Source organism: Oculina patagonica, chromosome 13, assembly GCF_052425735.1.
Source record: "Oculina patagonica isolate OP01 chromosome 13, crgOcupat, whole genome shotgun sequence".
NCBI classification, from domain to species: domain Eukaryota; kingdom Metazoa; phylum Cnidaria; class Anthozoa; order Scleractinia; family Oculinidae; genus Oculina; species Oculina patagonica.
In genome coordinates, this window is record NC_135770.1 from 31007724 (window position 1) to 31030674 (window position 22951).

The window sequence follows — 22951 nt, forward strand, 5'->3', positions numbered from 1 at the left end:
GATCACATGGAAACACGCATCTGCGATCGTTTGCGATCGATCGCACACGATCGCAAACGATCGCAGAAAATAGAACCAAGGGCGATCGCAAATGATCGTCTGCGATCGTTGCGACCATATGGAAACACAAAGTTCTGCGATCGAAACCTATCCCATATGAAAACCAGGCTTAACTCACCATTTATTGTTTTTCTTTCTTTAGACGAACTGTACTCTAAAGACGTTAAATTTGTCGTTTAATGGATTTTCTGACGACGGAGCAGTTGCGTTGGGCGAAGCTATCAGAGCAAATAATACACTGACGGAGTTGGATATAAGGTGAATATAGCCTACACAGTATTATTTATCAATATGTTATATCAATATTATTGCACAGGGAAACGTTTCAAGTGTTATGTAAAGTTCTATTCCTCTCTGCAAGGAAATATTTGTGTAGCAACCGCTACTACCAAGCACTAGAGCAAAGGTTATAGGGGCTTAGACCGAGCAAAAAAAGTCAAAAGGGAGGGAAGATAAGGTAGCCGCATCGTATTCCCCTCCTCCCACCTCGTCGGAGATAAGAAGATCTGTTTCTGTCGCAAGGATTTGTTTTGTACAACGTTACAGTGCTAATGCGATACTTATTTCTCTCTTTGCCACGCAGTAATAACAGAATTACAACCCAAGGTGCTTTGTGTATCGCTAAAGGACTTGAAGGAAATAACACCCTGGAAGTACTCAAGGTGACTGTGTGATAACTGTCTTGCCCTATATTTAACAATTATTCGCCGAAGGCGAAGTGAATATTGTTGAATAATCCCCTCGACGTTTGTTTTAGTATAATTTTCAGAGGTGAATATCAAGAACTGCAAAATTGAGAAAAAAAAAACACGAAAAAAAACAGACACAAGTGCTCGCTTGCAAACGTGTATTAAAACCAGTTTAATTTACTTAATTCACCGAGTGAATCCGAAGTTTTAAGCAAAAAAATGGGACAAAACAAACACTACGTACGGAAAAGAAAGACGTCTGGTACCTTTGCTTGATCGTTGGTGACTTCTGAACAATTGTGTGAATCCTCTCGAAATGACTAGCTCTTGTCAAAAGAGAACTGAATCATGTTTGGTCAATCGATCTGACTAAGTTTCTCATGGCCGCGTGCGATTTTCACAACCACCTTGTTTACGATCAATTCTAATGCCTTGAGAACCATCTCTTGAAAACATTTTCGGTCCAGAAGACTTGGTAGTCAACTTACCAAATTCCCCTCTCTCCTCCGCAGAGGTTCCCGATGGGACGTTCGTTGGTAGGTACGTTAGTTCCCCATACATAACGTATCTACCCGTTCGTTGTAAAAATTCGCTGGGCAAAGTGAGTGCAGGCGCAAAAGATCGAGATCCACTCCCGCGGAACCTCTGCCAGAAGCCTGTCGTTTTCTCGAACATCCTTGTCGTTTTCTGGTACATTGATGAATTTCTAAGCCCTCGCGGACTTTGGCAGCTTGAAACTTGGCAAAAATCAGCGGAAAGTTTGTTACTTCAAGTAGGGACCGTTATTTCTCCGAAAAGTTTTCATTCTTTCTGAAGAAAAGCAAAAATCTTTGTACCCGAAGTCCCCCCTGAGACTTGTGGGGAGTCGTGTGGGAAGTTTGTTGTTCTATGGAGGTCAAGCTTGAGTTGGGAAAAACTTCAAATAGCTTGACTTCCCACTCGAGGAGATATCTGTTGATGGTAAATATACTTCTTGTATTTCTTGTATTTCGTGTTTAATTTCCTACATGTTGCAGTTCGCTTTAAATATTTACCAGTTTAATGTCTTTGATCGTTTGATCGAGTAACACAACAACCACAAAGCAACCATTATTTCGTACAGAAAAATGCGAGTGAGATCAGTGTGTGCATAGTTTCTACACAAGTTTAAGCAGCTGTTTACGAAGAAACAGAATTTAAGCTTATATTTCGATCGGTTTAATTAGTTCGTACGGCAAAGAATTGATGTTGAAACTTCGCAATCGAATGCCCACCTGAGAATCTGTTTATACGTATCTAAATTTAACATTCTTCAAAACAAACCTTCTTGTTCTCTTCTCTTTCAGGAAAGAATTAATCCGTTTTTAGAAGTTGCAGCTGCCAGAAGTTTCCAAATCGAATCCTTTGCTTGTTGAATTTGTTGTTCGCCACACAACAAAACAGATTTAATAAAACTGCAATCTTTGTACAAAATAAAACTTTTCCACATTTCCACGCCGTCACCTGAATGCGTTCTTGTTGACTCTGCTTGTCGTGCATCGCGTAATTAACTTCAGAACCGATTCTAGACATGATATTAGCAGTCATTTTACTAGCATATGGTAATAACATATACACCACCCCCGGTGAGAAACACTAATAGAAAGGTTACCTCCCCCGGATGGCGGTCATATTGGGTGTGACATCTGGCAGAGGCTCCCGCGGCCGCTCTCGCCGTTTTATTTCGCCTGCGCTCTTTTCGTACAGCGGACTCTCCCCACCGAAAACCTCTCTGAGGAGCCTCTGCGGAGGAGAGAGCAAATTCCCAATGTTTCAAACATCCAGGACTTGGAGTTATTTCTTTCGAATGAGCGAAAATTTCAATCAGGAAACACTGCCATGTTCACTTGCCTGGATGGCAAAGTTGGCATGGCTTAGTAGCCACGCCTTGAAATGCTAAATTCACCGCCTAGCGCGGTGAATATAGCGTCATAGTCCGAGCTTCTCGACCAATCAGAATTGAATTCACCTCTGAAAATTATACTAATCAGTGATATCCTGTAGCTGTTATGAAACAGCTAGAGGTGCTTTAGGTGATCTTAGGTCTCCGTGCGTCTTGCAACCCTGCATGCCTTTACATGTAAACGTTTGATCTTGTGTTCTTTACAGATTGGATGCAATCCCATCGGAACTTTGGGGGCTAGTGCTATTTTGTCGGCAGCAAAAAACTACGCTGACAGCGCTTTGACAGAACTGCATTTTAAGGTGAGGTATTAACAGCGCTTTTCTCCTGTAACTTTACTTGTCTGAAACCTAAAGCCAAAACCGTCACGTGGCCATACACTATGTTCCGATAATAGCGTAATATAGTCCAGTTGAACCTCTTTAATACGGACACGAAAGGGACAGGAAAACACGTCCGAATTTTGGAGGTGTCCTTATTGCAGAGGTAAAGTTTATGTGAATTTTTGTCTCTTCGGGTCAGGTGAGTTGTCCATAAGAGGGAGGTGTCCGTAATGAGAGTTTCCACTGTTCTGAACATAAACTCGAGCAAAATATGTAAATTCAAAAAGTGATCAGCATGGAGCTTTCTCCTCAGTTGTATTGTCAAGCACATAAGTTGAGATTTCTTCAGTGTGTATCAGGGGGGGGGGGGGGGGGAGAAACTTCCTTTGTTACGCGACTCAAAAAGGGGACATAGCGGTGCCGGGCAACCGAAAATGCGCAGCAGCTATCGAATGGTTGCTAAGGGCGTAGTGAATAGCTTGACAAAGTTCATTGTTTAGTTTGCATAATTTGGTCTTGGCCGTGCACAAAACACAATAGCTATTTGCATTTGATTGCTCCTTTTGCCGGATATCAAAACAACAGACAGTGATAACGGTGACCAGTCTGGCAAAAGTAGAGCTTGTGAGTTATACTAAGTAAAAATAACTCCAATGGTTCTGAAATGATTTCCCATTTTTTTGGTTGTTAAATTTCAACCGTGACAAATTTTTTTGCTTGTTATTCCACGCCGCCAAAAAAAACTCAGTGATGTGAGACATCGCAAACACCGCCACTATTTGCATTTCACACGCACGCAGTCATTGATATTTAAATCTTTCTGAGAAAACAAAACTTTGGTTTGACGTCTTTCTTAGCAACGGCTTGATTGACATAGACTCGCACCGATTCCAGGCACTGCTATGTCTCCAAAGAAAAGTGCTGACTTTCTCTCCCCCCCCCCCCCCCCCCTGGTGTGTATCAACAAATTCTCAGAGCAGTGCGTTTCTTTAGGATGTGTATCTAGACGAGGGGTTTGACAAACTTTTGGAGGAGGTTCGTGAAGTGAAACCTGACATTCAAATCATAGCAAATATACAGCCTGGCGTAAAAGATCCGCTGAGTGTCGTGAAAACCTTCATCTCAACTAACCAAGATCAGTGGATGGAACTCTGTCAGCAGTTCGACTCCCAAGGCGTGCGTAAGATTACACGGACTGAATTTGTTAAATGCCTTAAGGTAAGCAGGAAGAAATGAGCTTAATTATTCGGTAGTAATTCAAAAAGACACTAATGAGTATCTCGTGTATATATATTTTTTTTTTTTTTTTTTTTTATGTAATTTTTTTTTGTATGTAAGTGCGCAACTACAATTGCAACAGAAGACACATTTGTTGGGACAGATAAGCCATGTGTTCTCCTTTGCCCTCTTAATGCTAGTTTGCGCGTGTTCACAGATTTATGTTTTTTTCTTTTTTTTTTTTTTTTTTTTTTGAACTAAATTGCAGCAAACGCAAGGGGGAGGGGAGGGGAGGGGAGGGACAGAGAACGTGTCAGGTGTGTAACATGAAATGTACCAACTCATTGTGACCCGTTAGCATTTCGGGGTTCTGTTTTCCAACTGCCCCTTCTCAGCGTGGTGGAAGTTGTTTTGTTTGGGATTGGATCCACTGTGAATAAAAAAAAAAAAAGGCATAATTAGCTCAATTTACGGTATTTCTTTGCAGAAGGCAGGTATTGAATTTCGAATGGAACAAACCGCTCGTCTGCTCACCCGGCTTGACCCCAAGAAAGAAGGTTTTATAAATTACACGTAAGCATCATTTATTTCGTCCTACGGTTGTACTAACAATCTATATATAAATGGTTATTATTGTTATCCAGGCAGACATCCCAGTTTTTCTTGGTCAGGGGTTGTCTCCTCGACCGACACTCTATCTATGTCTCCCTTTGGTCGTCGTCTCCTCCTCCTCCTCCTCCTCCTCCTCCTCCTCCTCCTCTCTCCTCCTCCTCCTCCTCCTCCTCCTCCTCCTCCTCCTCCTCCTCCTCCTCCTCCTCCTCCTCCTCCTTCTCGTCCTCCTCCCCCTCCTCCTCTTCCTCTTCCTCTTCCTTCTCCTCCTCCATAACCACTACCACTACCATCACCACCTCCCCTCATATACTTCTCTTTATAAATTCGTGTTGCCTTCGTAAAAGCGGCCCAAACTTTCTGCCTTTATTTCTATGCATTTTGGTCAGATGCCCAATAACTGTTAAGTACGTTGTAACTGACAGTTGGCTAGCTGACCGTAAGCTAAACCGATATTTTACTGCTATGTGTTTGCAGAAATAAGATGCTAGGATATAAAGAATTACCGTCAGAAGAGCTAGAGAGCTAGTAGGGAATGCATGTTAGTTACAGTAAGAGAGAAATGATGTTAAAAAAAGAAGGAACACGAGAAGTAGTTACTGGATTTACTTTTTTAGTCAGATAGTGAATGTGCAGAGAATCAGTTGATCGATTTAACAAAGTTTTAATTAAAGTTGATGGCAATTACGATGACTTGACATTCCGTTGATAAATCTAGTGAAATGCCCAACGCATAGCCCGTAAAGTAATATTTAACATCGAAACAATAATTAATCAAGCGCAAATTGAACTTTATTTTTAACGTGATTTGTTAACATTTCATATCGTAACATTAGTTTTTCTGCACTTAGAAAAGTTAATCTAGGGAAAAGCAAGCCTGACAACAACCTGTGCCCACACTTTAGATAAATTCTGCACTGAATCCCTGTTACAATAAGCAATTGCCAGTTCACAGAGCAAGCCATAACAAAAAAAAGTTATGAGAGTTATTGGAAATCAGACATAGATCTATTTTGTCATCACGATGTGTAATTTTGTGTAACTTATTATTTCATTTTCGTTTAATTTTATATCAAACATTTTATTTTGCCATGTTGACGCTATTGGTTACTGTTTGTCAACATTGTTGTTACGAGGATATGATGATTTACTTATTAAGTTGGCGATTTAATTTATTTTATCCAATGTTCCTTTAAAGTCTTAGGTCTCTATGCGGGTATCACATCCCTAAAGCAGTGGGTTATGTTCTTCTTGATGCGGGCAGCCCGGCATGACGCTTTATTAGTCAATATACTTGGATGAATGTCTTTGAGCAAGGATATTCTGAGAATGGAGTTATGAAGGCATTGCTTCGCGATTTAGCAATAAAAGGGGAATGGTCAACCAGGACTCCAAACAAGCAGCGCGACACTTTTTACGGGGACGCTGCCAAGGGACGCGTCATCAAGAGTGAAAAATGACAGCTTTGATATGTTAAGAGCTCACAACCTACGGCCGAAGTATGGATGCCTTTTTTGAATCATTACGAAGCAAAACAATCTCTTGGCAATGGCTGTGTATGCAGAAGAACTCTCTCTACTTTGCATCCTCGAAGACCCAGGGGCAGTTAGTGGAGCGAGGGAAACGCGAACAAGCAAGACAGATAAGACGAGCGAACTGGCTTTGTGTACATACTTCGCATGAGAACACACCAAAAGGACTGTAGTCAGGCTGGTCGCCGATTGGGCAGAATAATACAAAGAGAATACAAAAGATTTTTCTGCCCAATCAGGAGGCAGTATTTAGAGAGCTTTTGAACTGGTCTGGTAAGACTCTTTCTCCAGGGGCACTTTTCAGTCTCTCCAAGTTTTATATGCCGATTTTCCCCCGCAGTTTCGCGCTATTTTTACCCGCATTTTCGCGTTTCCCTCGCCCCAAAAACTGCCCCTGGGTCTCCGAGAATGTCTACTTTGAAGAACGGGGAACTTTCCGTTCGATTCTATTCCAGGTCCATCCTGCTGTAAGGTTAATTAAAGGATGGAAAAAATGGGGGAGTTCGTGATATCCATATCACGAAGTTGTTACACTGACACTACCCTGCTATATCTTGTCGCGCGTGAGTCGTGATTGGTTTTGGTCTTACTTCTGATTGGATGAGAGAGTGGCGCGAGTTTTTGTAACCAATCAGCAAAAGCATTAATGCAGAATCAGTTCAAAGCAAATGCGAATTACTTTCAAGAATCTATAAAAGCAAGTGATGAAAAGGAAACGAAAGTTGTCAAAGCAGAACGCCAATTGTCAGCGTTTAAAAATAAAATCATGACCTACTTTATTAAATTCTCACCGATTCCCCTCGCTTTTGTTAAGACTCACCAACGGATAATTCCGTACGTTCTCCGCTCTTTAACGCGCTAAACGGTAAAGGTAAAGGTAATTTATTTTACGTCAAAAACACGGGGAGTGGTTGCCCAGTCTCCCAAGCCAGAGGCTCGTGATAAAAGTGTTTAACAATATATAAAATTAAATGAATTCATATTAAAAAAGATTTTAAAACTATATATTAAAATAATATTATTAAAGTCTTAAAAATACGCGTTTAAAATACAATATTAAAAAACGATTAAAAATACAAAATGTCTGTAAAGTATCATTGAATGCAAGAACTGCATTGGCAGCCACCAAAGTTTGTTGTATTTAGATGATTGATAAAAGCTGGAACGTTAGGTGCATTTTTTGCTACCGGCGGTAACTGATTCCAATTTTAGAGATAATATGAGAATACGAGCCGTGGGAGAATCTACTATATAGTCGTAAAATACCGAAACGGCAATGGAAGTAATTTTGCAATACCTGTACAGTCTTTTAACTATGAATGAGAGTGTCTCATTTTGCAGTTACCTTGACTTCATTGATTAACGAACTTAGTTTCGAGACGAGTGTGTATTGTCATAATAGCTCCGGAAACCAAAACATGCTTAATATTAGTAATAAGCACATTAGTTTGCGCATCCTAGTAAAATGTGAAATGCTACATAATTACATTTGTCCCCGTAATTTAAGTGCAAGAAAATTTTTCTAAAATCTCACTACACGTTTACCCTAATTTCTTCATTTTACTGACAATTGTCTACTACAACCTCTAACATCACTACTGGGCGTGGCAATTGTTCGATTGCCTGCAAAAGTTAGAAAATAACAGCAGAATAAGGCTATCACAGTATCACTGAAAACGGGTGGGTTACTTGATCCTTTTTTGCGCGAGTGACACGGGCAGAAGAAAGAGCTGATGTCGAGTGATCTTAGGCCCATCAACAGAACCTGCTCTTGAAATACAGCCACTTCCTTTACACGAGCGAAAACACTTTCTTCCGTAACAGTTTAACACGCATGCGCCACCTCTGCAAATCTGCTGACACGTTTTGGCGTCGCGGGTGCACTTCATTACACAGCTACGCCCATTGCAAATCTGCTGGCATCTCTCAGCGTTACATTCCATGTTACAGTTACTTCCATGACAAATCTGGATGCAGGACTTTGAATCACAGGTCATCGACTTGCATTTTCCTTGATGGCAGTGCTGGGTACAGTCTTTTTCGACTTTACATTCCACATTGCACTTTCCGTACGGGCATTTCTGCTTGCAAGAATGATAAGAAGTGGCACTTTTGCAGATCAGGTCGCAACCTTCCTTGCTGGGACATTTCTGCTGGCACGTTTCCTGGGAAAGAGTGTTGCATTCCTTAGGACTTGGTCTTTGATTTGCTTCTGCATACGAGATAGCGTAGGATGTTGTGCACTTGCTTCCTGTACAACGGCGATAACAGCGCTTTGCATCACACTTGAGGTCACAGCCACCTGCGTGACACATTTGATAGCACTTCTCAGCCCGGGCACTACAGCTCATCTTGCAGCCGCCACCTTTGCAAATCTGATTGCATCGTCTCGAGTCACAACTCATTTCACAACCTCCTCCTGTACAAAACTGAACGCAGGCATTTGCGTTACAAGTAACGTTCAAGCAATTGCCTCCTACACATTGCTGGTGGCACTTGTTGTTAGATCTTTGACATTCAGTGTCACAACCTCCTCCCGTGCATAGCTGGTTGCAAGATAAACCAACACTGCTTGGGCACTGTAGAGAACAAGGACCACTGGTACAATGACTGTTGGCAAGTGCCGCGGACTTTAAAATCACACATGTTCTTTACGGTTTTTAGTACGAAGCCGATCTTTTTTTCAGGGGCGTACTTGCAATTGCCTTTATTGCAAAATCTTTTGCAGTTTTGGGCGTCACAAAGCATCAAACAGTCACCGCCATTGCAGTATTGCTCACAAACGTTAACGGATGAGGGGCAATCCATCGTGCAACTTCCCCCTGCGCATGCTTGGATGCAAATGTCCGCTTTGCTGGGACAGGTCATGTTGCAGCCACCATCAAGACAGCTCTGGCTGCATGATCGCCCAGCTTCGCACTGCATGTTGCAACCACCATTGGAACACTGTTGGATGCACACTGAAGAATTACAGTACATGGATTGGCATCCACTTTCAATGCAACTCTGTTTACACTCAATTGGTGCTTTACACGTCATGACACATCCTCCAAGCAAGCATTTCTGGTCACATGTCTTATCGAAAGCGTTGCACGTGAGGTTGAAGCCACCGCCAATTACGTGTTGACGACAAGTTGCTTTCTTCTGCTGTGTGCACACGGCAATGTCTTCTAGCGAGAACACTGCACTCAGATACATTTGAAAGACAACGAGTCCAAATATAAGCACCGTCATATTCTGTGAATTTTGATCAGAAAGTAAACACATTTAGTCGTTAAAGAGCAATTAAAAGCTAAAAAAGAAGTGCATGCTGATTTTGTATTTGTAAACAGTGAACTAAGGCGTTACACAGCCACGGTACCGGCACTTCTTGAAATTAAACAGTATCTATCAATCTCGTTGTTGGAACATCCCGTGCAAGGAGGCAAATGGGGGAAGAGACCTCACAGAACTGCACAATTTGTGTCGCTGATACAGTAAGTGGACACTTGATTACTCTCCAATGTGTCCCAAAATCGATGCCACTCAGGGTTCGGCTGTTTACCAAATGAATCGAGGGTCAAGTATTTAGAGAACGACCAGGTCGTACACCCAACTAAAAAATTCCAAAACTCCCTTCCCTTGAAGTCTATTCCTTGTGGAACAGTTAACTGACAAGAAAGAAAACTTGTTATTTGTGTTCATTTTTTTAAACCGTAAAACATTTTATTAATATTTGCAGTTTACTGTTAAAAGTAAATATCGACTTAGCAATGCTTCAGCTAGGTATAGGTCATTGCACGACGCGACAGAACTGAGTATGTGAATACTAGCACGCAACGAAGCTTGCATGTATAAACACCTACATACATGTATTCTGATGTACAAAAAAGAACAAATGCAATTGATTCTTGGGCAAACGTCAAAGGCACTCATGTCAAAGATTGAGCTAAAAATTCATCGTATCAAGATAAAATTTCTCTTGATTGTATTTTACATAGAGAAACATGGCTTCCGTGCTGCCTATAACAGACGTAAAATCGTTATTAGTGCAATCTTTCTTGACCTTTAAAGTGCTCTTACATTAACTAGATCTGAGTTATTTAAACAGTTCGCCATCACCATGATTGAAAAGAATTATAGCCAAGGGTAATTAATGCCAAACAAGTTGCTTCTTTCACTAATCTCGGCTGCTAATGCATTATTTACGAAGGGCTTTGATTATCTGTAAACTCCGGTCTTGCGACCAAATCACTGTAATCTGTCGGATGTATTTATGATGATTTAACCGTTAAAAATAAAGATTATCCATCCAACAATACATACATAAAAATAATTAAGGAAAAAGTCCACCACACGCCGTTTACACTAAAAATAACGTGAGTGTTTTGACCATTGGAAATAACGGTTTTGATTTCGTGAGCCTCTTTACATTGTAAACAGTCGTTAACTTCTAAAATATACTCCTTTACGTCAACCTAATGCATCCCATTACTGATTTTGTGTCCGGTACCATTAAACAATTATCAACTGTATTATATTTACAATACCTCGCAAACACAGATGCATAAAAACCAAGCCAATCCAATCCCAGCCACTATGATATAAAAATGCCGATTTTGGCAAAATGTATAAGTTCCTTAATATTAACTGGATATATATGCCTCTGGAGGCCACGACTCAAAAACTTGCAGTTAAGGATTTCATACACCTATTGGCAATGTACAACTATATTCAAGACGGGAATAATGGCCTAATTTGCCAGTACCTTCAGTAAACTGGTGAATTATGTGTTAGGCTAAAACAATCTTTGCTTACCATATTTACACTGCTGCTGGTAGACCTGGTATGCACCGTGTTCTTGATTCGACTGAACTGATTCCGCCTTGGCTCACATGCAGGATTACCAAGCTATCCTTCGACGAGCAGACTTTCACCACCACCATAGAGTTTTGAATATCTTTGCAGTGAATGTAAAAGAAAATTTCAAATCGGCTTATACCGATAAGAGAATTATAAAGTTACAATTAACAGCATGTTTATGGCTCTGCAATATTAAATATGTACCTCCCTGGTTGATGTCTGAGTGTTCAGGTCGAGTTTATTTACATACCGGCTCAATATTGTTTATTGTAACTTTTTTTTTGCTAAAATGGAACAAAGAGCTGCATGCCTTTAATTTCAGCGTGGGCTAGGCATGCACAAAGCTGAGACGTTCCATAAAAAGGGCGTTAAGATGTAGTGGTTACTGAAGGAATTACAATTAAGACTTTAAATTATAAACTTATCCGGCTTGAAATAATAAGATTCAAAAACGATTTTAAAAATAGAACAACTTAATTTAAAATGCCGATGGGATTCGAGCAAATAAGTATACTTCTGTTTGTTTCTTATAATTGCCCCCCCCCCCGGGGGGGCCGTTGAAACGGACGGGGATGCTCGTCGGAAATTTTGAAAAGACCCCCTAAAAGAGACCAATTGGGTGTGCCGCTTCTGACCCCTAAAAGATACCAGAAAACTAAGAATAGAACTTAATATTTTGTATTTCTTCGTTTGTAACCCTAAACGAGACCAATGACCGATAATGGCTAAAAATTTGGCGTTTTGCCCGGAAAACCCTAAGCGAGACCAAATTCCGAAATTTACAACCCTAAGCGAGACGACGAGCATCCCCGTCACTTCATATGTGAGTCCCCCCCCCCCCGGGTAATTGCCAAAGTATCCCAAAAAGGTGCCGTCTGTATATAACTATGTTCTGAATGAATTTTAAACTTGAGTCAAATTTGTAGAGCAGACTCATCTTAAATCACTGGGCATGCATTGCACCGATTTGTTGAATCTTGTTTGAGAGTACATGCAATTAATATGTTTTAAAAGAATCAAAGAGAGCAACAGCCTGCGAACGCCGACCAATTTCGCCTGTTTCACGCCATCAAAACATTGCAGTCAAAATCTGATGTTTGCGTGTCTGCGTTCAGTCGCAAGCCGTGAGAAATCGACTTAGAGCAATAGACAAAAATGCAAAAATTTTGCTCTGAGTGTTACGAAAACACATCTTGCATCAAAACTCTCTGAAGTCTGGAAACCTATAGACTTCGTTTGCATGGGTGCACTCAAGGGGCACAAAAATAGAGTGTTCGTGTGTGGCTGGCGGCCGACACTGTACGGCCCACTTTGGACCACTTTAATTTGAGACACCTCTCACAAGGAGCTGTTACGTATTTGTTTATTATGGACAAATGGGACTAAGCTGGAGAAGGTATAAGGTGCGTTCTTCATTAGACCCCGGATCAGACAGACCCTCTTCTCATCGTTCGTTTGACTCCTTAAATTTACGTATTGGGCCGCTAGAAAGGTACCATGTATTCACGAAAGTCAATTTTGCTTTTAAAAGGCTGATATCAACTTCTTTTTGTTGCATTTTCCCAAAGAGGGCTGTTTATATGTATCTAATAACTTATCTGTAAACTTAGGTCTACTTCAGTCGATGGCCGTGAATATATATGGCGCTGTGATATAGCCTATTAATGCGTTATTAAGAAATGTTTTCAAGTTGCTGCAAATTGTGTGACGAGAAGCTTGCTCAAACGAGCAAACGATCTCTGTCGCTATCCACTGAGGTACATAAAGTACATGTTAAAGTGTAGACATCTGCCCTATCCCCGCCTATCCTTAAGTCGCCACATTCATTCACCCAAAAGTTGCGTGTAGAGTATCAAATTTTACATTTTTATGTTATCTATAAATGATAATTTACGCCAAAATGATCATTTACTCCGAAGTACATATGGTTTAACTAGTAGGTGTTTCGAACTAGGGATCTCCAGTACGGTTCCATTTCCCTTTTAATCAAAGCTTGGGTAATATTCATGATTCGTCAATTGAAATAACTGTTAATAACCGCCTAATTAAAATTAACCCTGTTCTTCGCAGCACAATGTGTGCCTTGTAGCAAGACTGTTTTCCCCAGACGCCTTCAGCCATTTAAATACCGATTTATTTTGCGTCAAACAATGTAGCTAGAAATCTCAGGTATAGCATCAGTAGTGTCTTTACCCAACCCAAAAAGAATTGAATTGAAGGAATAGAAATCGGTAAGGATTACTTTGAAGCTGACCTTGGGAAAAAGGCCGGGGTGGGTGTCGTTATTTATACAAGCAGGGCTTTATATCGAAATGCGCTTGTTCAGGTCCACAAAGCACGATCGAAATCTTAGTAGTTTCTTGTAGTTGTACAAGTTATTCATGTTTTTAAACGAGTGCCAGCATCCCTAAAGGACCAAGCGAATGGTTCACGAGTTAATCGTTTTGGTCCACTTATTCCCGACATATGCGGTTGAAATTCTGAAGCGAAACTCATGCTTTTCTGGTAGGGCTTACGACCACCCGAAAGGAAGACTTTATTTTAGGTAAACATAAACTCGTGCCGAGTCAGTTGTCTTCAATTTACGATTATTGGACACTAGAGTGTCTGATAGTCAAATATTCCACAGTCTTCCAAAGACCCCCCGGGGAACGTTTTGTTTTCTCAGGGACATGTTTTAATTCAACCGAACAAAAACTGATTATACGCATGGTCAGGTTGGAAATTTTTTCGATACTTCACTTATCAAGACTATCTGTCCACCATAATATTGTACTCGGTAACGATCAGCAAACTAAAACTGCCTGTTTCCTTAAAATATGGCATCGGCAACGTTAACGGCAGTCAGTTCTTCTAATTGTGGTAACTGGCAAGCTGAAAAGAGGACCATTCGTGAAAGAACAGCGCTAATGATAAACAATCCTCTTATGAGCGATGTCAAGTTTATAATTCCACATGATTCAAGCTCTACTGGCAAGAATGGAAGTGAATTCATCTACGCTCACAAATTCCTTCTTTCCCTCGGCAGTCCTGTATTTCACGCCATGTTCTATGGCAACATGGCCGATACCCGAGAAGAGATTCCACTCTCTGATTGCCATTCTCGCAGTTTCATCGAGTTCATTCGGTATTTATATTCGGATGAAGTGCACTTGACCTCTGGGAACGTTTTTGAACTGTTGTATCTGGCGAAGAAGTACATTGTGCCATTTTTGTCGGAAAGCTGCTGTCGTTTCTTGGAAGCGGAGTTAAGAGAAAACAATGTGTTTAGGATCCTGGAGCATGCTAGGCTGTTCTCCGAGTCTGACCTTGAGCAACGTTGCTGGAGGCTATTGGAGGCTAAAACAAGTGCTTGCCTTCAGAGCGAAGGCCTCCTCTGGATTAGCCGTGACACTCTGTCATCACTTCTGAAGAGAGATGCCCTCACTCTAGTGGATGGAGAGTGTGCCGTTTTCAAAGCTGCAAAGAGATGGGCGACTGCCAATTGCAAAGTGAAAGGTTTCGAAACCACCGGTGAGAAGCTGAGGAAAGTTCTTAAGGAAGTGATTTACTTAATCCGTTTTCCTTTGATGCCTCCTAGATTGTTTGAAGATGTTGTGATACCGACAGGGATTCTTACGGAGGAAGAGGTGTCACAAGTGTACCTATTCCACAAACAAAGCGCCGTCGCTGCCTGTAACATGAAATTTTCGTGCCTGCCTCGTGGGCCCCGGCTTCAGTCAAGAAGCTCAGACGTCCGACTCTCTCGCTGCTATAGATACAGAGAAAATCAAACTTTCCCCAGCTCTGAAAGTTTCAGCACTGTTTCGGAAAGCTTGAAGTTCTCGACCAATAAAGAAGTCTACTTCGCAGGGGTTCGTCTTTATGCCCACAAAGACGAGGGTAGACACTATTCGGCGCAGCTCAGAATCTCTAGATGTCACGGATTAAAAGAAGAGGTGTCTGGAGTACGTGGAACTTTCACTGTGGGAAGAGCATCAAGGGAGGGAAGCAGCAGGCTAGGGTTTGACGTGTTAGTCCCTAAACCCTTCCTTGTGTCAAGAGAAGCTCAATTCAATGTCAAGGTTACAATAACGGGAAACGATGAGGCAAGAACCTCTCCAAATAAAGGAATTCCTATGAAGTTTGTCAAGTGTGAAGGTATCGAGTTTAAATTCGAGGGACAATCCAGACAGATATTGGAACTATTGTTCTACACGGTGGATTAATGATCACCGTTTTTACTACAATAAACAATAAACGCTTGGAGAACCGTGCAAAATAACGCAGATGTGCAATGTTTACATTTTTTATCAGTCAGTTGAAATGACAACAGGAAAAAAAAAAAAAACAAACAAACAAAGGACAAAATGATAAATAGTACTGTGCATGTAAACGACAGCTCTTTTATTCAACGACAGGTATTTAATTGTATATAACCCACGACTCATCTGAATATCAAGTAGATAAAAATAAAATACGGTCGAGTAGTAATAGAGGTGAGAGAAGATAAAATTCGCGCAACTTCACCTCCCTTTCATGGCCGAGGTCTTTTCCGCTTTTTACTTTGTCGAATGTCTCTCATTAGACAGGTATTAAATCCTGTAAATAACTAGGCCAACCTCTTCTTTTTCCTTTTTTGTTCTTTTTTTCACGAAGGAAAGAATAAAATCTGTATTTTAAGAGTCTCACACAAGTCTGGAAACCCAGGATCTACGGATTAGTCAGCAATAATAAAAGCGATAAAATCTCATTCAGGCCATGTGACGTTTCCTTACCATTCGAAAAGCTAATTAAAGGCCCGGGAAAACGAGGAAACGCGTTTCCAACTGGAAACATGTTTCCATAATTGTTCCCTCGTTTTTGCCATGCTTCTTTACCGCTCGGAAACACGAAATGTTTCTGCCGTTTAGCAGAAGCAAATTTTGCTTCTTGGAAACAAAACTGACGCTGGGAACAATACTTCCCATGTGGTGGCAAAACTGAAAAAAACATTGGGGAAACATGCGCGCGCTACGGGTGTTTCTGGAAACATGTTTCCTCCTCCTCCCTCCTCCTCCTCCTCCTCCTCCTCCTCCTCCTCCTCCTCCTCCTCCTCCTCCTCCTCAGGCCTTAAGCTTCAGTACGGTACAGTCAAGTCGATTTTGACACCCTGGCGTCCCTACGGAAAATCTATGCCGTCGCGTCCCGACGCAAAATCATATTCCCGGGTTTGCATCATTTCACGGAAGTGGTGCTTCGTCACTTGATTGAAATGCATAATCTAAAAATAGATTTGTATTTGTTTGTGACAGACTATGTCACTAAGCAAGTATTTACAAGCCGTAAGCTAGTGATATAGGACAACATGAAAAGATTAAAAGAATTTGTACAAGTTTTAAGTACATGGCTTTTACCTATTTTTTTTCTTTTTCATAAACAATTATAAAGCTCAAGGGAGACGTACCAGATAAAATTATGTGTTCCAATAAACAACTGGTTCCTGTTTATATGCATAATTATTACAAATCTGAAAGATTTCAAAATTTTAAAACTTGGAACACCCTAAGTGGTACGTTACTAACAATTGTTCGGAGATCAGCGCGAGAAAAGGCAAGCGGAAGAAAACTAAAAAAAAAATTAGGTTGGGAGGGAGGGGACTTACCCTCGTGTTTATTTCCCGTCTGTTCTTCGCGCTGCTCCCAAACATACGTCCAGGCTAAATGGAATAGACTCTCACTCTGTTGTTCTTGTTCTAATGTAGGGACATTCTTTACTGATACGGGTTTTTTTGTTTTTCTTTAAATATTCTTTTTTTGTCTATCAGCCGTCAGCATAGCATGGCCCAGCTTTCAAAGACTTGTAAAAAATATTAATAGTACTTATGTTGCTACAAACTCAGTATTCAAAAACTACTACAAACGAACGGGTACTGAAATAAACAAATTTCGGTCACGTTTTAAATTAAAGTACTTGCAGCAATAACTCGTCACTACTCTATGCTATTGTAGTTCATGTTTTGCTACAACTGATCGTGAGTTCAGTAGTGTTCTTACTACGTCTCTTCGTTTTGCTTTTCTGAAGCTACAACATTGTCGTGACACATTGCTTTGCCCAGCACTCGAGAGAACATTTTCCTTTCTCGGCGATGCAGATCTGATGGCAGACATCGACAGAGGGGTGACACTTCAAATGACATCCCCAACCAGTGCACTTCTGTGTGCATATATCCGCACGGCACTCCAGCAAGCCGCAATCGTTCCCACTGCATACCTGCGTGCATTCACGGGAATTGCAGGACAACGTGTAACACTTTTGGCCAGAGCAGACCTGGTTGCAAACATCAGAACTCGTGCAATTCATCAGACAGAAACCATCGCTGCAGGTCTGATTGGAGATTTGTAGTGGGTTCGAGGGCCTGTTCGTCAATGCACATCCAATTTTCGACGAACACGTTTGAATGCATGTCTCGTCTTTTACTTCGTCGCAAGCTTCAGTCGTTATCAGGCCAGGAGGCTGGTAAAGGGAGTGTCTGCAATTTCCACCGAAGCATCTAGGACTACAGTTCTCACCTTCACACGAAGTCAAACATCCTCCGCCAACACACGTCTGGTAACAAACTTTTGAGTTCGAAGATAAGCAGGCCATCTTGCAATTTCCTTGTCTGCAAATCTGAGTACAGATTTTTGAATAGCACTCCATATGACATCCTCCTGTAATGCATTCCTGAATGCAAACATCTGACGTGCAAGTGACGAGGTGACATTGTCGTCCAACGCACACCTGGCTGCATTTTTCTCCTGCATTGCACGACATGTTGCAGTTGCCTCCATAGCAGACTTGGCTCTGCATTGGGTAGTTGTCGACACTCATCATTTTACAGTCCCCCGGTAGGCAGTGCTGGTAACAAATGTTCTGTGTACGGGCTATTGCCCTGTTACAAGTTGATGCAAGGGCAGGAGTAGTTACATTTTCGGGCTCAGCATTATAAAGGCATTTGCTGTAGCGACAAGAACGGGAACATTCTTTCCCATCGCATAGCATAATGCATCTTCCAGTATCGCACGACTGCTTGCAATATTGCACTCCCGACGGACAATGCATTTTGCAATTACCTCGGCTGCATTTTTGAATGCAACGCTTGGTACCGGCAGGGCACGTCATTTCGCATCCAGCGACATCACATTCCTGAATGCACTCGTCTGAATTGCACTCCATGTTGCAACGTCCACGGATGCAATATTGGTTGCATTTCTTTGCGATGCACTTAACAGATTGGCAGTGGCTGGCCAAGCATTGCTGTTTGCATGCATCTGGGGCAATACAGGTAAGATTGAATGCTCCGGCATTGCCGATCTGTTCGCAGTTCCTGAATAGGTCACCATTTACCGCACAAGTCAAATTTCTTCTCCGTGCGAGTGAATACTGGTGACAAGTCCTGTTTTGTCTCAAGGAGCACTGCGTATATTCATTCGCGGCTGAAGTCTTGCTTATAACAATCACGAGGAGAAATACACTAATGAGTACAGAGAAGAGTTGCACTCGTAGTAATCTCACCATCATCATCTTCCTAAAAAAATAATTGAGAAAAAAAGACACACCAATAAGAAACTAGAAAAGAATTCATTCTAGCTCTAATCCGCAAAAGTGAAACAGTTTATTTCACCATTCAACAACAATTTTAAAAAAGAATATAAAAAGTTATCCACATGTATCTGAGACATACATCATTGGGACCGGAACTAATGTGTGTGGCTGTCTTAACGGTGTCTGTTGTCCGTTTTACATTGATGACGGAGTGTTACGTTAAAGAAAAAATAAAGGAAGAACGGCGGGGACCAACTGCAGGTCTCTGTCACTGTAAAGGTGTATTAGAAAGGGATGACTACATGTAGAAGTCAGGTTACTATTTATTGCGGTCCAGTTCAGGCAGATCAAAAATTTTCGTATGAACCCCTTTCCTTTTCCCCTTCCCCCCCCGGGGGGGGGGGGGGGGGGGGGGGACCCCTTTCAATGCTAATTAACCTTTTATTTCGAAGTATATATAATAACAAAAAGAAAAAAAAACTACAAGATAGCGCGTGGTTGAGCCATATAGCAATGGACACCTGACAATGAAAATAAAACTGCAAAAAAAATATTAAAAAATAAACGATCAGAAAGTAGAAAAAGAACAAAACAAAAAAAGAAAGAAAGAAAGAAATTAAAATGAAAAGGTGAAAAGATTCGTTGTTAACGTTATTTTTTGTTTTGTTTTTGACTTTCAAATTACAAAGTGACAACGGAGAATTTTGCATTCGCTGTTTTCACCGTTCCCAACTTGTTTACCCCATTTGGTTTTCAATCCTCTTGGATTACAAGACACCCAAGAAAAACAGCAAAGAACCATCACACACCACGAAGAAAGGGAGAGACGGCTGGGCAAACAACAAATCTTATTGATGTCGTTCCGCAGGAAAAGAGACCCATGGGTAGGGGGGCGGGTCTTTCTAACGCACTGACACGCGAGACGCGACACCGCACGCTTATACAGGGGAGACCGCTGACAGGTTACCAAGTACTGATGATCCATCACCCCAACCACACACACCACGAAGACAAAGGGAGAGAGCCTCATGAGTCTCAGGGAGACCCCAAAGCTATTTAAGAACCGGAGGACCGCCGCCGCGCCGGAGGAGCGCGAGGCCCCGCGACGTGCCCGAGAGGCGGCGGACGCATGACCGCACAGCACAGCCGGACACAGGGGAGGCCGGTGACGAGGCGAGGCGAGGAGGGGGGGGCCGAGGGGGGCCGGGCGGGCGGACACGGGGACGGAGACGAGGGCGCGAGGGGAGGGGCCGGCGGGCGAGAGAGGGCCCGGACCCAGAGTGGGAGGGGGGGGGGGAGGGGGGGGGAGGAGGAGGGGGGGCGGGCCGGGGACCGAGGAGCGCAGCGAGGAAGGGACATGGTGTGAACCGCCGGCCCCGAGGGGAGGGCCGAGAGGACCAAGGACCCAGCAGGATGGAGAGAGTCGGGAGGAGGGAGAAGAAGGACGACGGGAGGAAAGGACACCGCACGCTATATATTACAAGGCGGATGACCGCTGACAAGTACCAATAAAGATCCAAGTACAAAACCCTCGTGTATTATGGGATGTGAAAAAAGCGAATTGCAAACGTACGGTTTGCCATGATGTGATTTCTTGCGTGGCAGGCTTGGGTGGCAAAAGTGTTCTTTGATCCTCTATTTGAGATGTCAGTAACAATGTGACACTAGCTCGCCGTGACGAAAGGCAGAGTCTGTAACACGACCTACGTAAGATCGATGATCGATGATAAGCTCTCACGGAGAAGTCACCGGCGACAAAGCGGTGTATTCATTTCTGTTACTTTATTCGTCCATTATATTTCTGTCGACGCAGGATAGGTGTGAAATATCGATTTAATTCGAACAGCGGGTGAAGACACTTGAAAGTTTCAACGCCGCCGAAGGCTCAGTTTCAGGATCTATGAAGCGTTTTTTTTCAGAACTTCATGCAGAAATGCCTAGCGTACCTTTCAGTTTAATCATCAAGACACGCAAATCCTATTTACAATTTACAGAGTCTATCGTTTCGACCTTAAGCTGTTATCGCATTATTAGTGAGAACAAAAAGATGGGTCAAAAGGTTGCGCACACAAAAGAGAACGGTTTATACGTTTACAAAACGCTAGAGGCGCTCCGCATGCTTCTGAGACTCACGCGATGGAGAATCCTTCGTATTTCCCTTGGGCAGTGATCAGCATACTTTGTTGTGCCGCGATCAGTTAAAACCCGGGGGAATCAACTTTTCGTTTATAGGGCAAGAAACAAAACACAAGCCAAAAGCGGGACACCCGATTGGGCTGTTGGTGGTCTGTGCTAAAAATTTCGCTTTCTACCTCAGCGCTTCTCATACATCATATCAAACACACGACTGCTCCAAAATCATCATCATTCTTGGCATGTCAAACAATTGGACGTATGCCGGATGGATCATTGACGCTTAATCCGCCCAGCGGGAACTAAACCTCCTTTGCCGGTTGACGGCAAAAAATTACCCTGACTTGTAATTGTGGGATTTTCGTCCATTTGACTCGAATTTGACACTTGAAATGGCCTTGTAGGAGGCGTATTTCGATTGTTAAAACTGAGAGCATTCGACACTTTATTGGTGGCATGGTGTGCTATTAAAGCAAAGAAACAGTCATTGTTCTAAAGCCCATTGGCTATTTTCCAAGCCACAGAAGCCACAGAAGACGAAGAAAAAATATGTTTTCGATGTTATCATTCGAACTGTCGAAGGTCTGAAGGAATTGACGATATGCAGTTATACGCCAAATCTCTGTGTCTTGGACCAAATCTTTATATCTTTCACCCAAATAAATATACGACAAGAAAAAAGGAAAACGACTGAGGTCAGCCACGAGCGCTAGCGGTGACAAGAAAGGGACTAATTGAGTAATTGACCTAAGTTATTTCAAAAGGTTGTATAAACCAGACCAACGAAAAAACCAGACCAACGAAAAAAGATTTATTTGAGAAAGTATGGTTTAGTGAATGATAGCTGAGCGGAAATAAAATCAAACAAACAAAAAGTCAGAAATTCATGGAGAACAAAACACTTTCATAGCTCCAACTTGTATCTCGGTGTAACATATCAAAGCTATCCGCCACCCCGGGGCCGCCACTAAAGAGAACATTCTTTGGCTTGAAACATCACACTTCCGTTTAAATTAACATGCAGCGCATTTTAAAACATAAACATTGTTTAAAAATGTGTCGTCGCTGTCACTGTTACTGCGACCTTTCTCTGGAGGTTAGTTGAAAACTTGTTGTAACAATTTAGGGCAGAAATATGTGCTACAATTGTTTGTGGCGGAGGACTGTTGCACACGCAATTTAATATCAGAAAACGATTAAGAAAAGGTTTCCCAAACACTGATTATAATTGTATGCTGTTTTTCGTTGTGTTTAGCAGTTACAAGCTGCAAGAAAATGCATACCCATTTTTCGTTTTGAAAACAATGCCAAAGATAATAGCAGAGAAGATTTCCTCGATAAGAGATAATTCTTAGAAAAAACAAATGAGAAGTTGTAACAAATTTTACCCCCGTCCGCTTCACAGTTTTAAAGGAGATAGGAAATTGCGATTCACAATGGCACGCAGTATTTATAGGTTGTTTGCAAGGCCATTTAGCACAAGCACACGATACTTCTTACGTCTTAGCAAGTGTTCAATATTGGGCATTGTTCAAATTTCTTGGAGATAAAGAAATAAATCGCGTAAATGACGCATCACATCTACAGAAACTGAAAGGAGAAAGACGGGACATGTATACCCCAATAACCTGACCAATAACACCGGAATGTGACCATGAACTGTGCTTGTTCAATGTTTTTCGCCTGGGAAATGATACTTTTTAACGTAATATACCCACCTTGCGAATCCTGGCTTGATTTGGAAGAGATAAAGAGCGCAAGATTAGCACACAGTGCGAAGTATATGAAACAGTCTTCTGCTGAGTCGTGACCGATTTGAGACGTCACACGTCGTTTGATCGGCTCTTGAGAGCCCCACCCAAAGGTGCGTCTTCCGCTACGCTGAAGGGTTTAGGACTCTCTTGGGACAAGAGAGAAGATTACTATGTATTGATGTTAAAACCATTATAAGCATTGGCCCTATGCAGCGCATTCAAGTTAGTTTGTAGATTTATGTAGGCTTTTTGTAGAATCGAGCAAGAGGTTTTACGTTTACCCTGCGGTTACCGTGCGGTAGCCATTGTTTTGGCTTGTCATGCA

At 42.0% G+C, this 22951-nt stretch overlaps 4 protein-coding genes across 8 annotated transcripts in view; 2 read left to right on the plus strand and 2 right to left on the minus strand.

The window, feature by feature from the left end:
• The window catches only part of LOC144636031 (uncharacterized), a 40949-nt gene extending 34813 nt beyond the window's left edge, over positions 1-6136 (plus strand). For 2 of the 5 annotated variants that reach the window (XM_078495169.1, XM_078495170.1), the window contains 6 exons: positions 203-318; positions 644-722; positions 2877-2972; positions 3987-4211; positions 4699-4784; positions 6019-6136. In XM_078495169.1, the coding sequence (XP_078351295.1) occupies positions 203-318; positions 644-722; positions 2877-2972; positions 3987-4211; positions 4699-4784; positions 6019-6094 (678 nt within the window). In that variant the 3' untranslated portion in view covers positions 6095-6136. Of the gene's footprint in view, positions 1-202; positions 319-643; positions 723-2876; positions 2973-3986; positions 4212-4698; positions 4785-5297; positions 5406-6018 lie in introns of those variants that run through there. The other 3 variants (XM_078495172.1, XM_078495173.1, XM_078495171.1) reach the window with 3 other exon arrangements.
• A 1231-nt stretch (positions 6137-7367) lies between these two features.
• On the minus strand, positions 7368-8902 carry LOC144636070 (uncharacterized). Its single transcript, XM_078495212.1, has one exon. It carries the CDS (start codon positions 8755-8757, stop codon positions 8038-8040), a length of 720 nt encoding a protein of 239 aa, XP_078351338.1. The 5' UTR covers positions 8758-8902; the 3' UTR covers positions 7368-8037.
• A 5111-nt stretch (positions 8903-14013) lies between these two features.
• LOC144636038 (BTB/POZ domain-containing protein 6-B-like) lies at positions 14014-16199 on the plus strand. The gene is made up of 2 exons (XM_078495179.1): positions 14014-15594; positions 15766-16199. Exon 1 carries the CDS (start codon positions 14014-14016, stop codon positions 15400-15402), a length of 1389 nt encoding a protein of 462 aa, XP_078351305.1. The 3' UTR covers positions 15403-15594; positions 15766-16199.
• A 236-nt stretch (positions 16200-16435) lies between these two features.
• LOC144636033 (uncharacterized) lies at positions 16436-22951 on the minus strand. Its single transcript, XM_078495175.1, has 2 exons — positions 22591-22951; positions 16436-18722 (listed from the first exon to the last, which is right to left on the minus strand). Exon 2 carries the CDS (start codon positions 18716-18718, stop codon positions 17237-17239), a length of 1482 nt encoding a protein of 493 aa, XP_078351301.1. The 5' UTR covers positions 18719-18722; positions 22591-22951; the 3' UTR covers positions 16436-17236.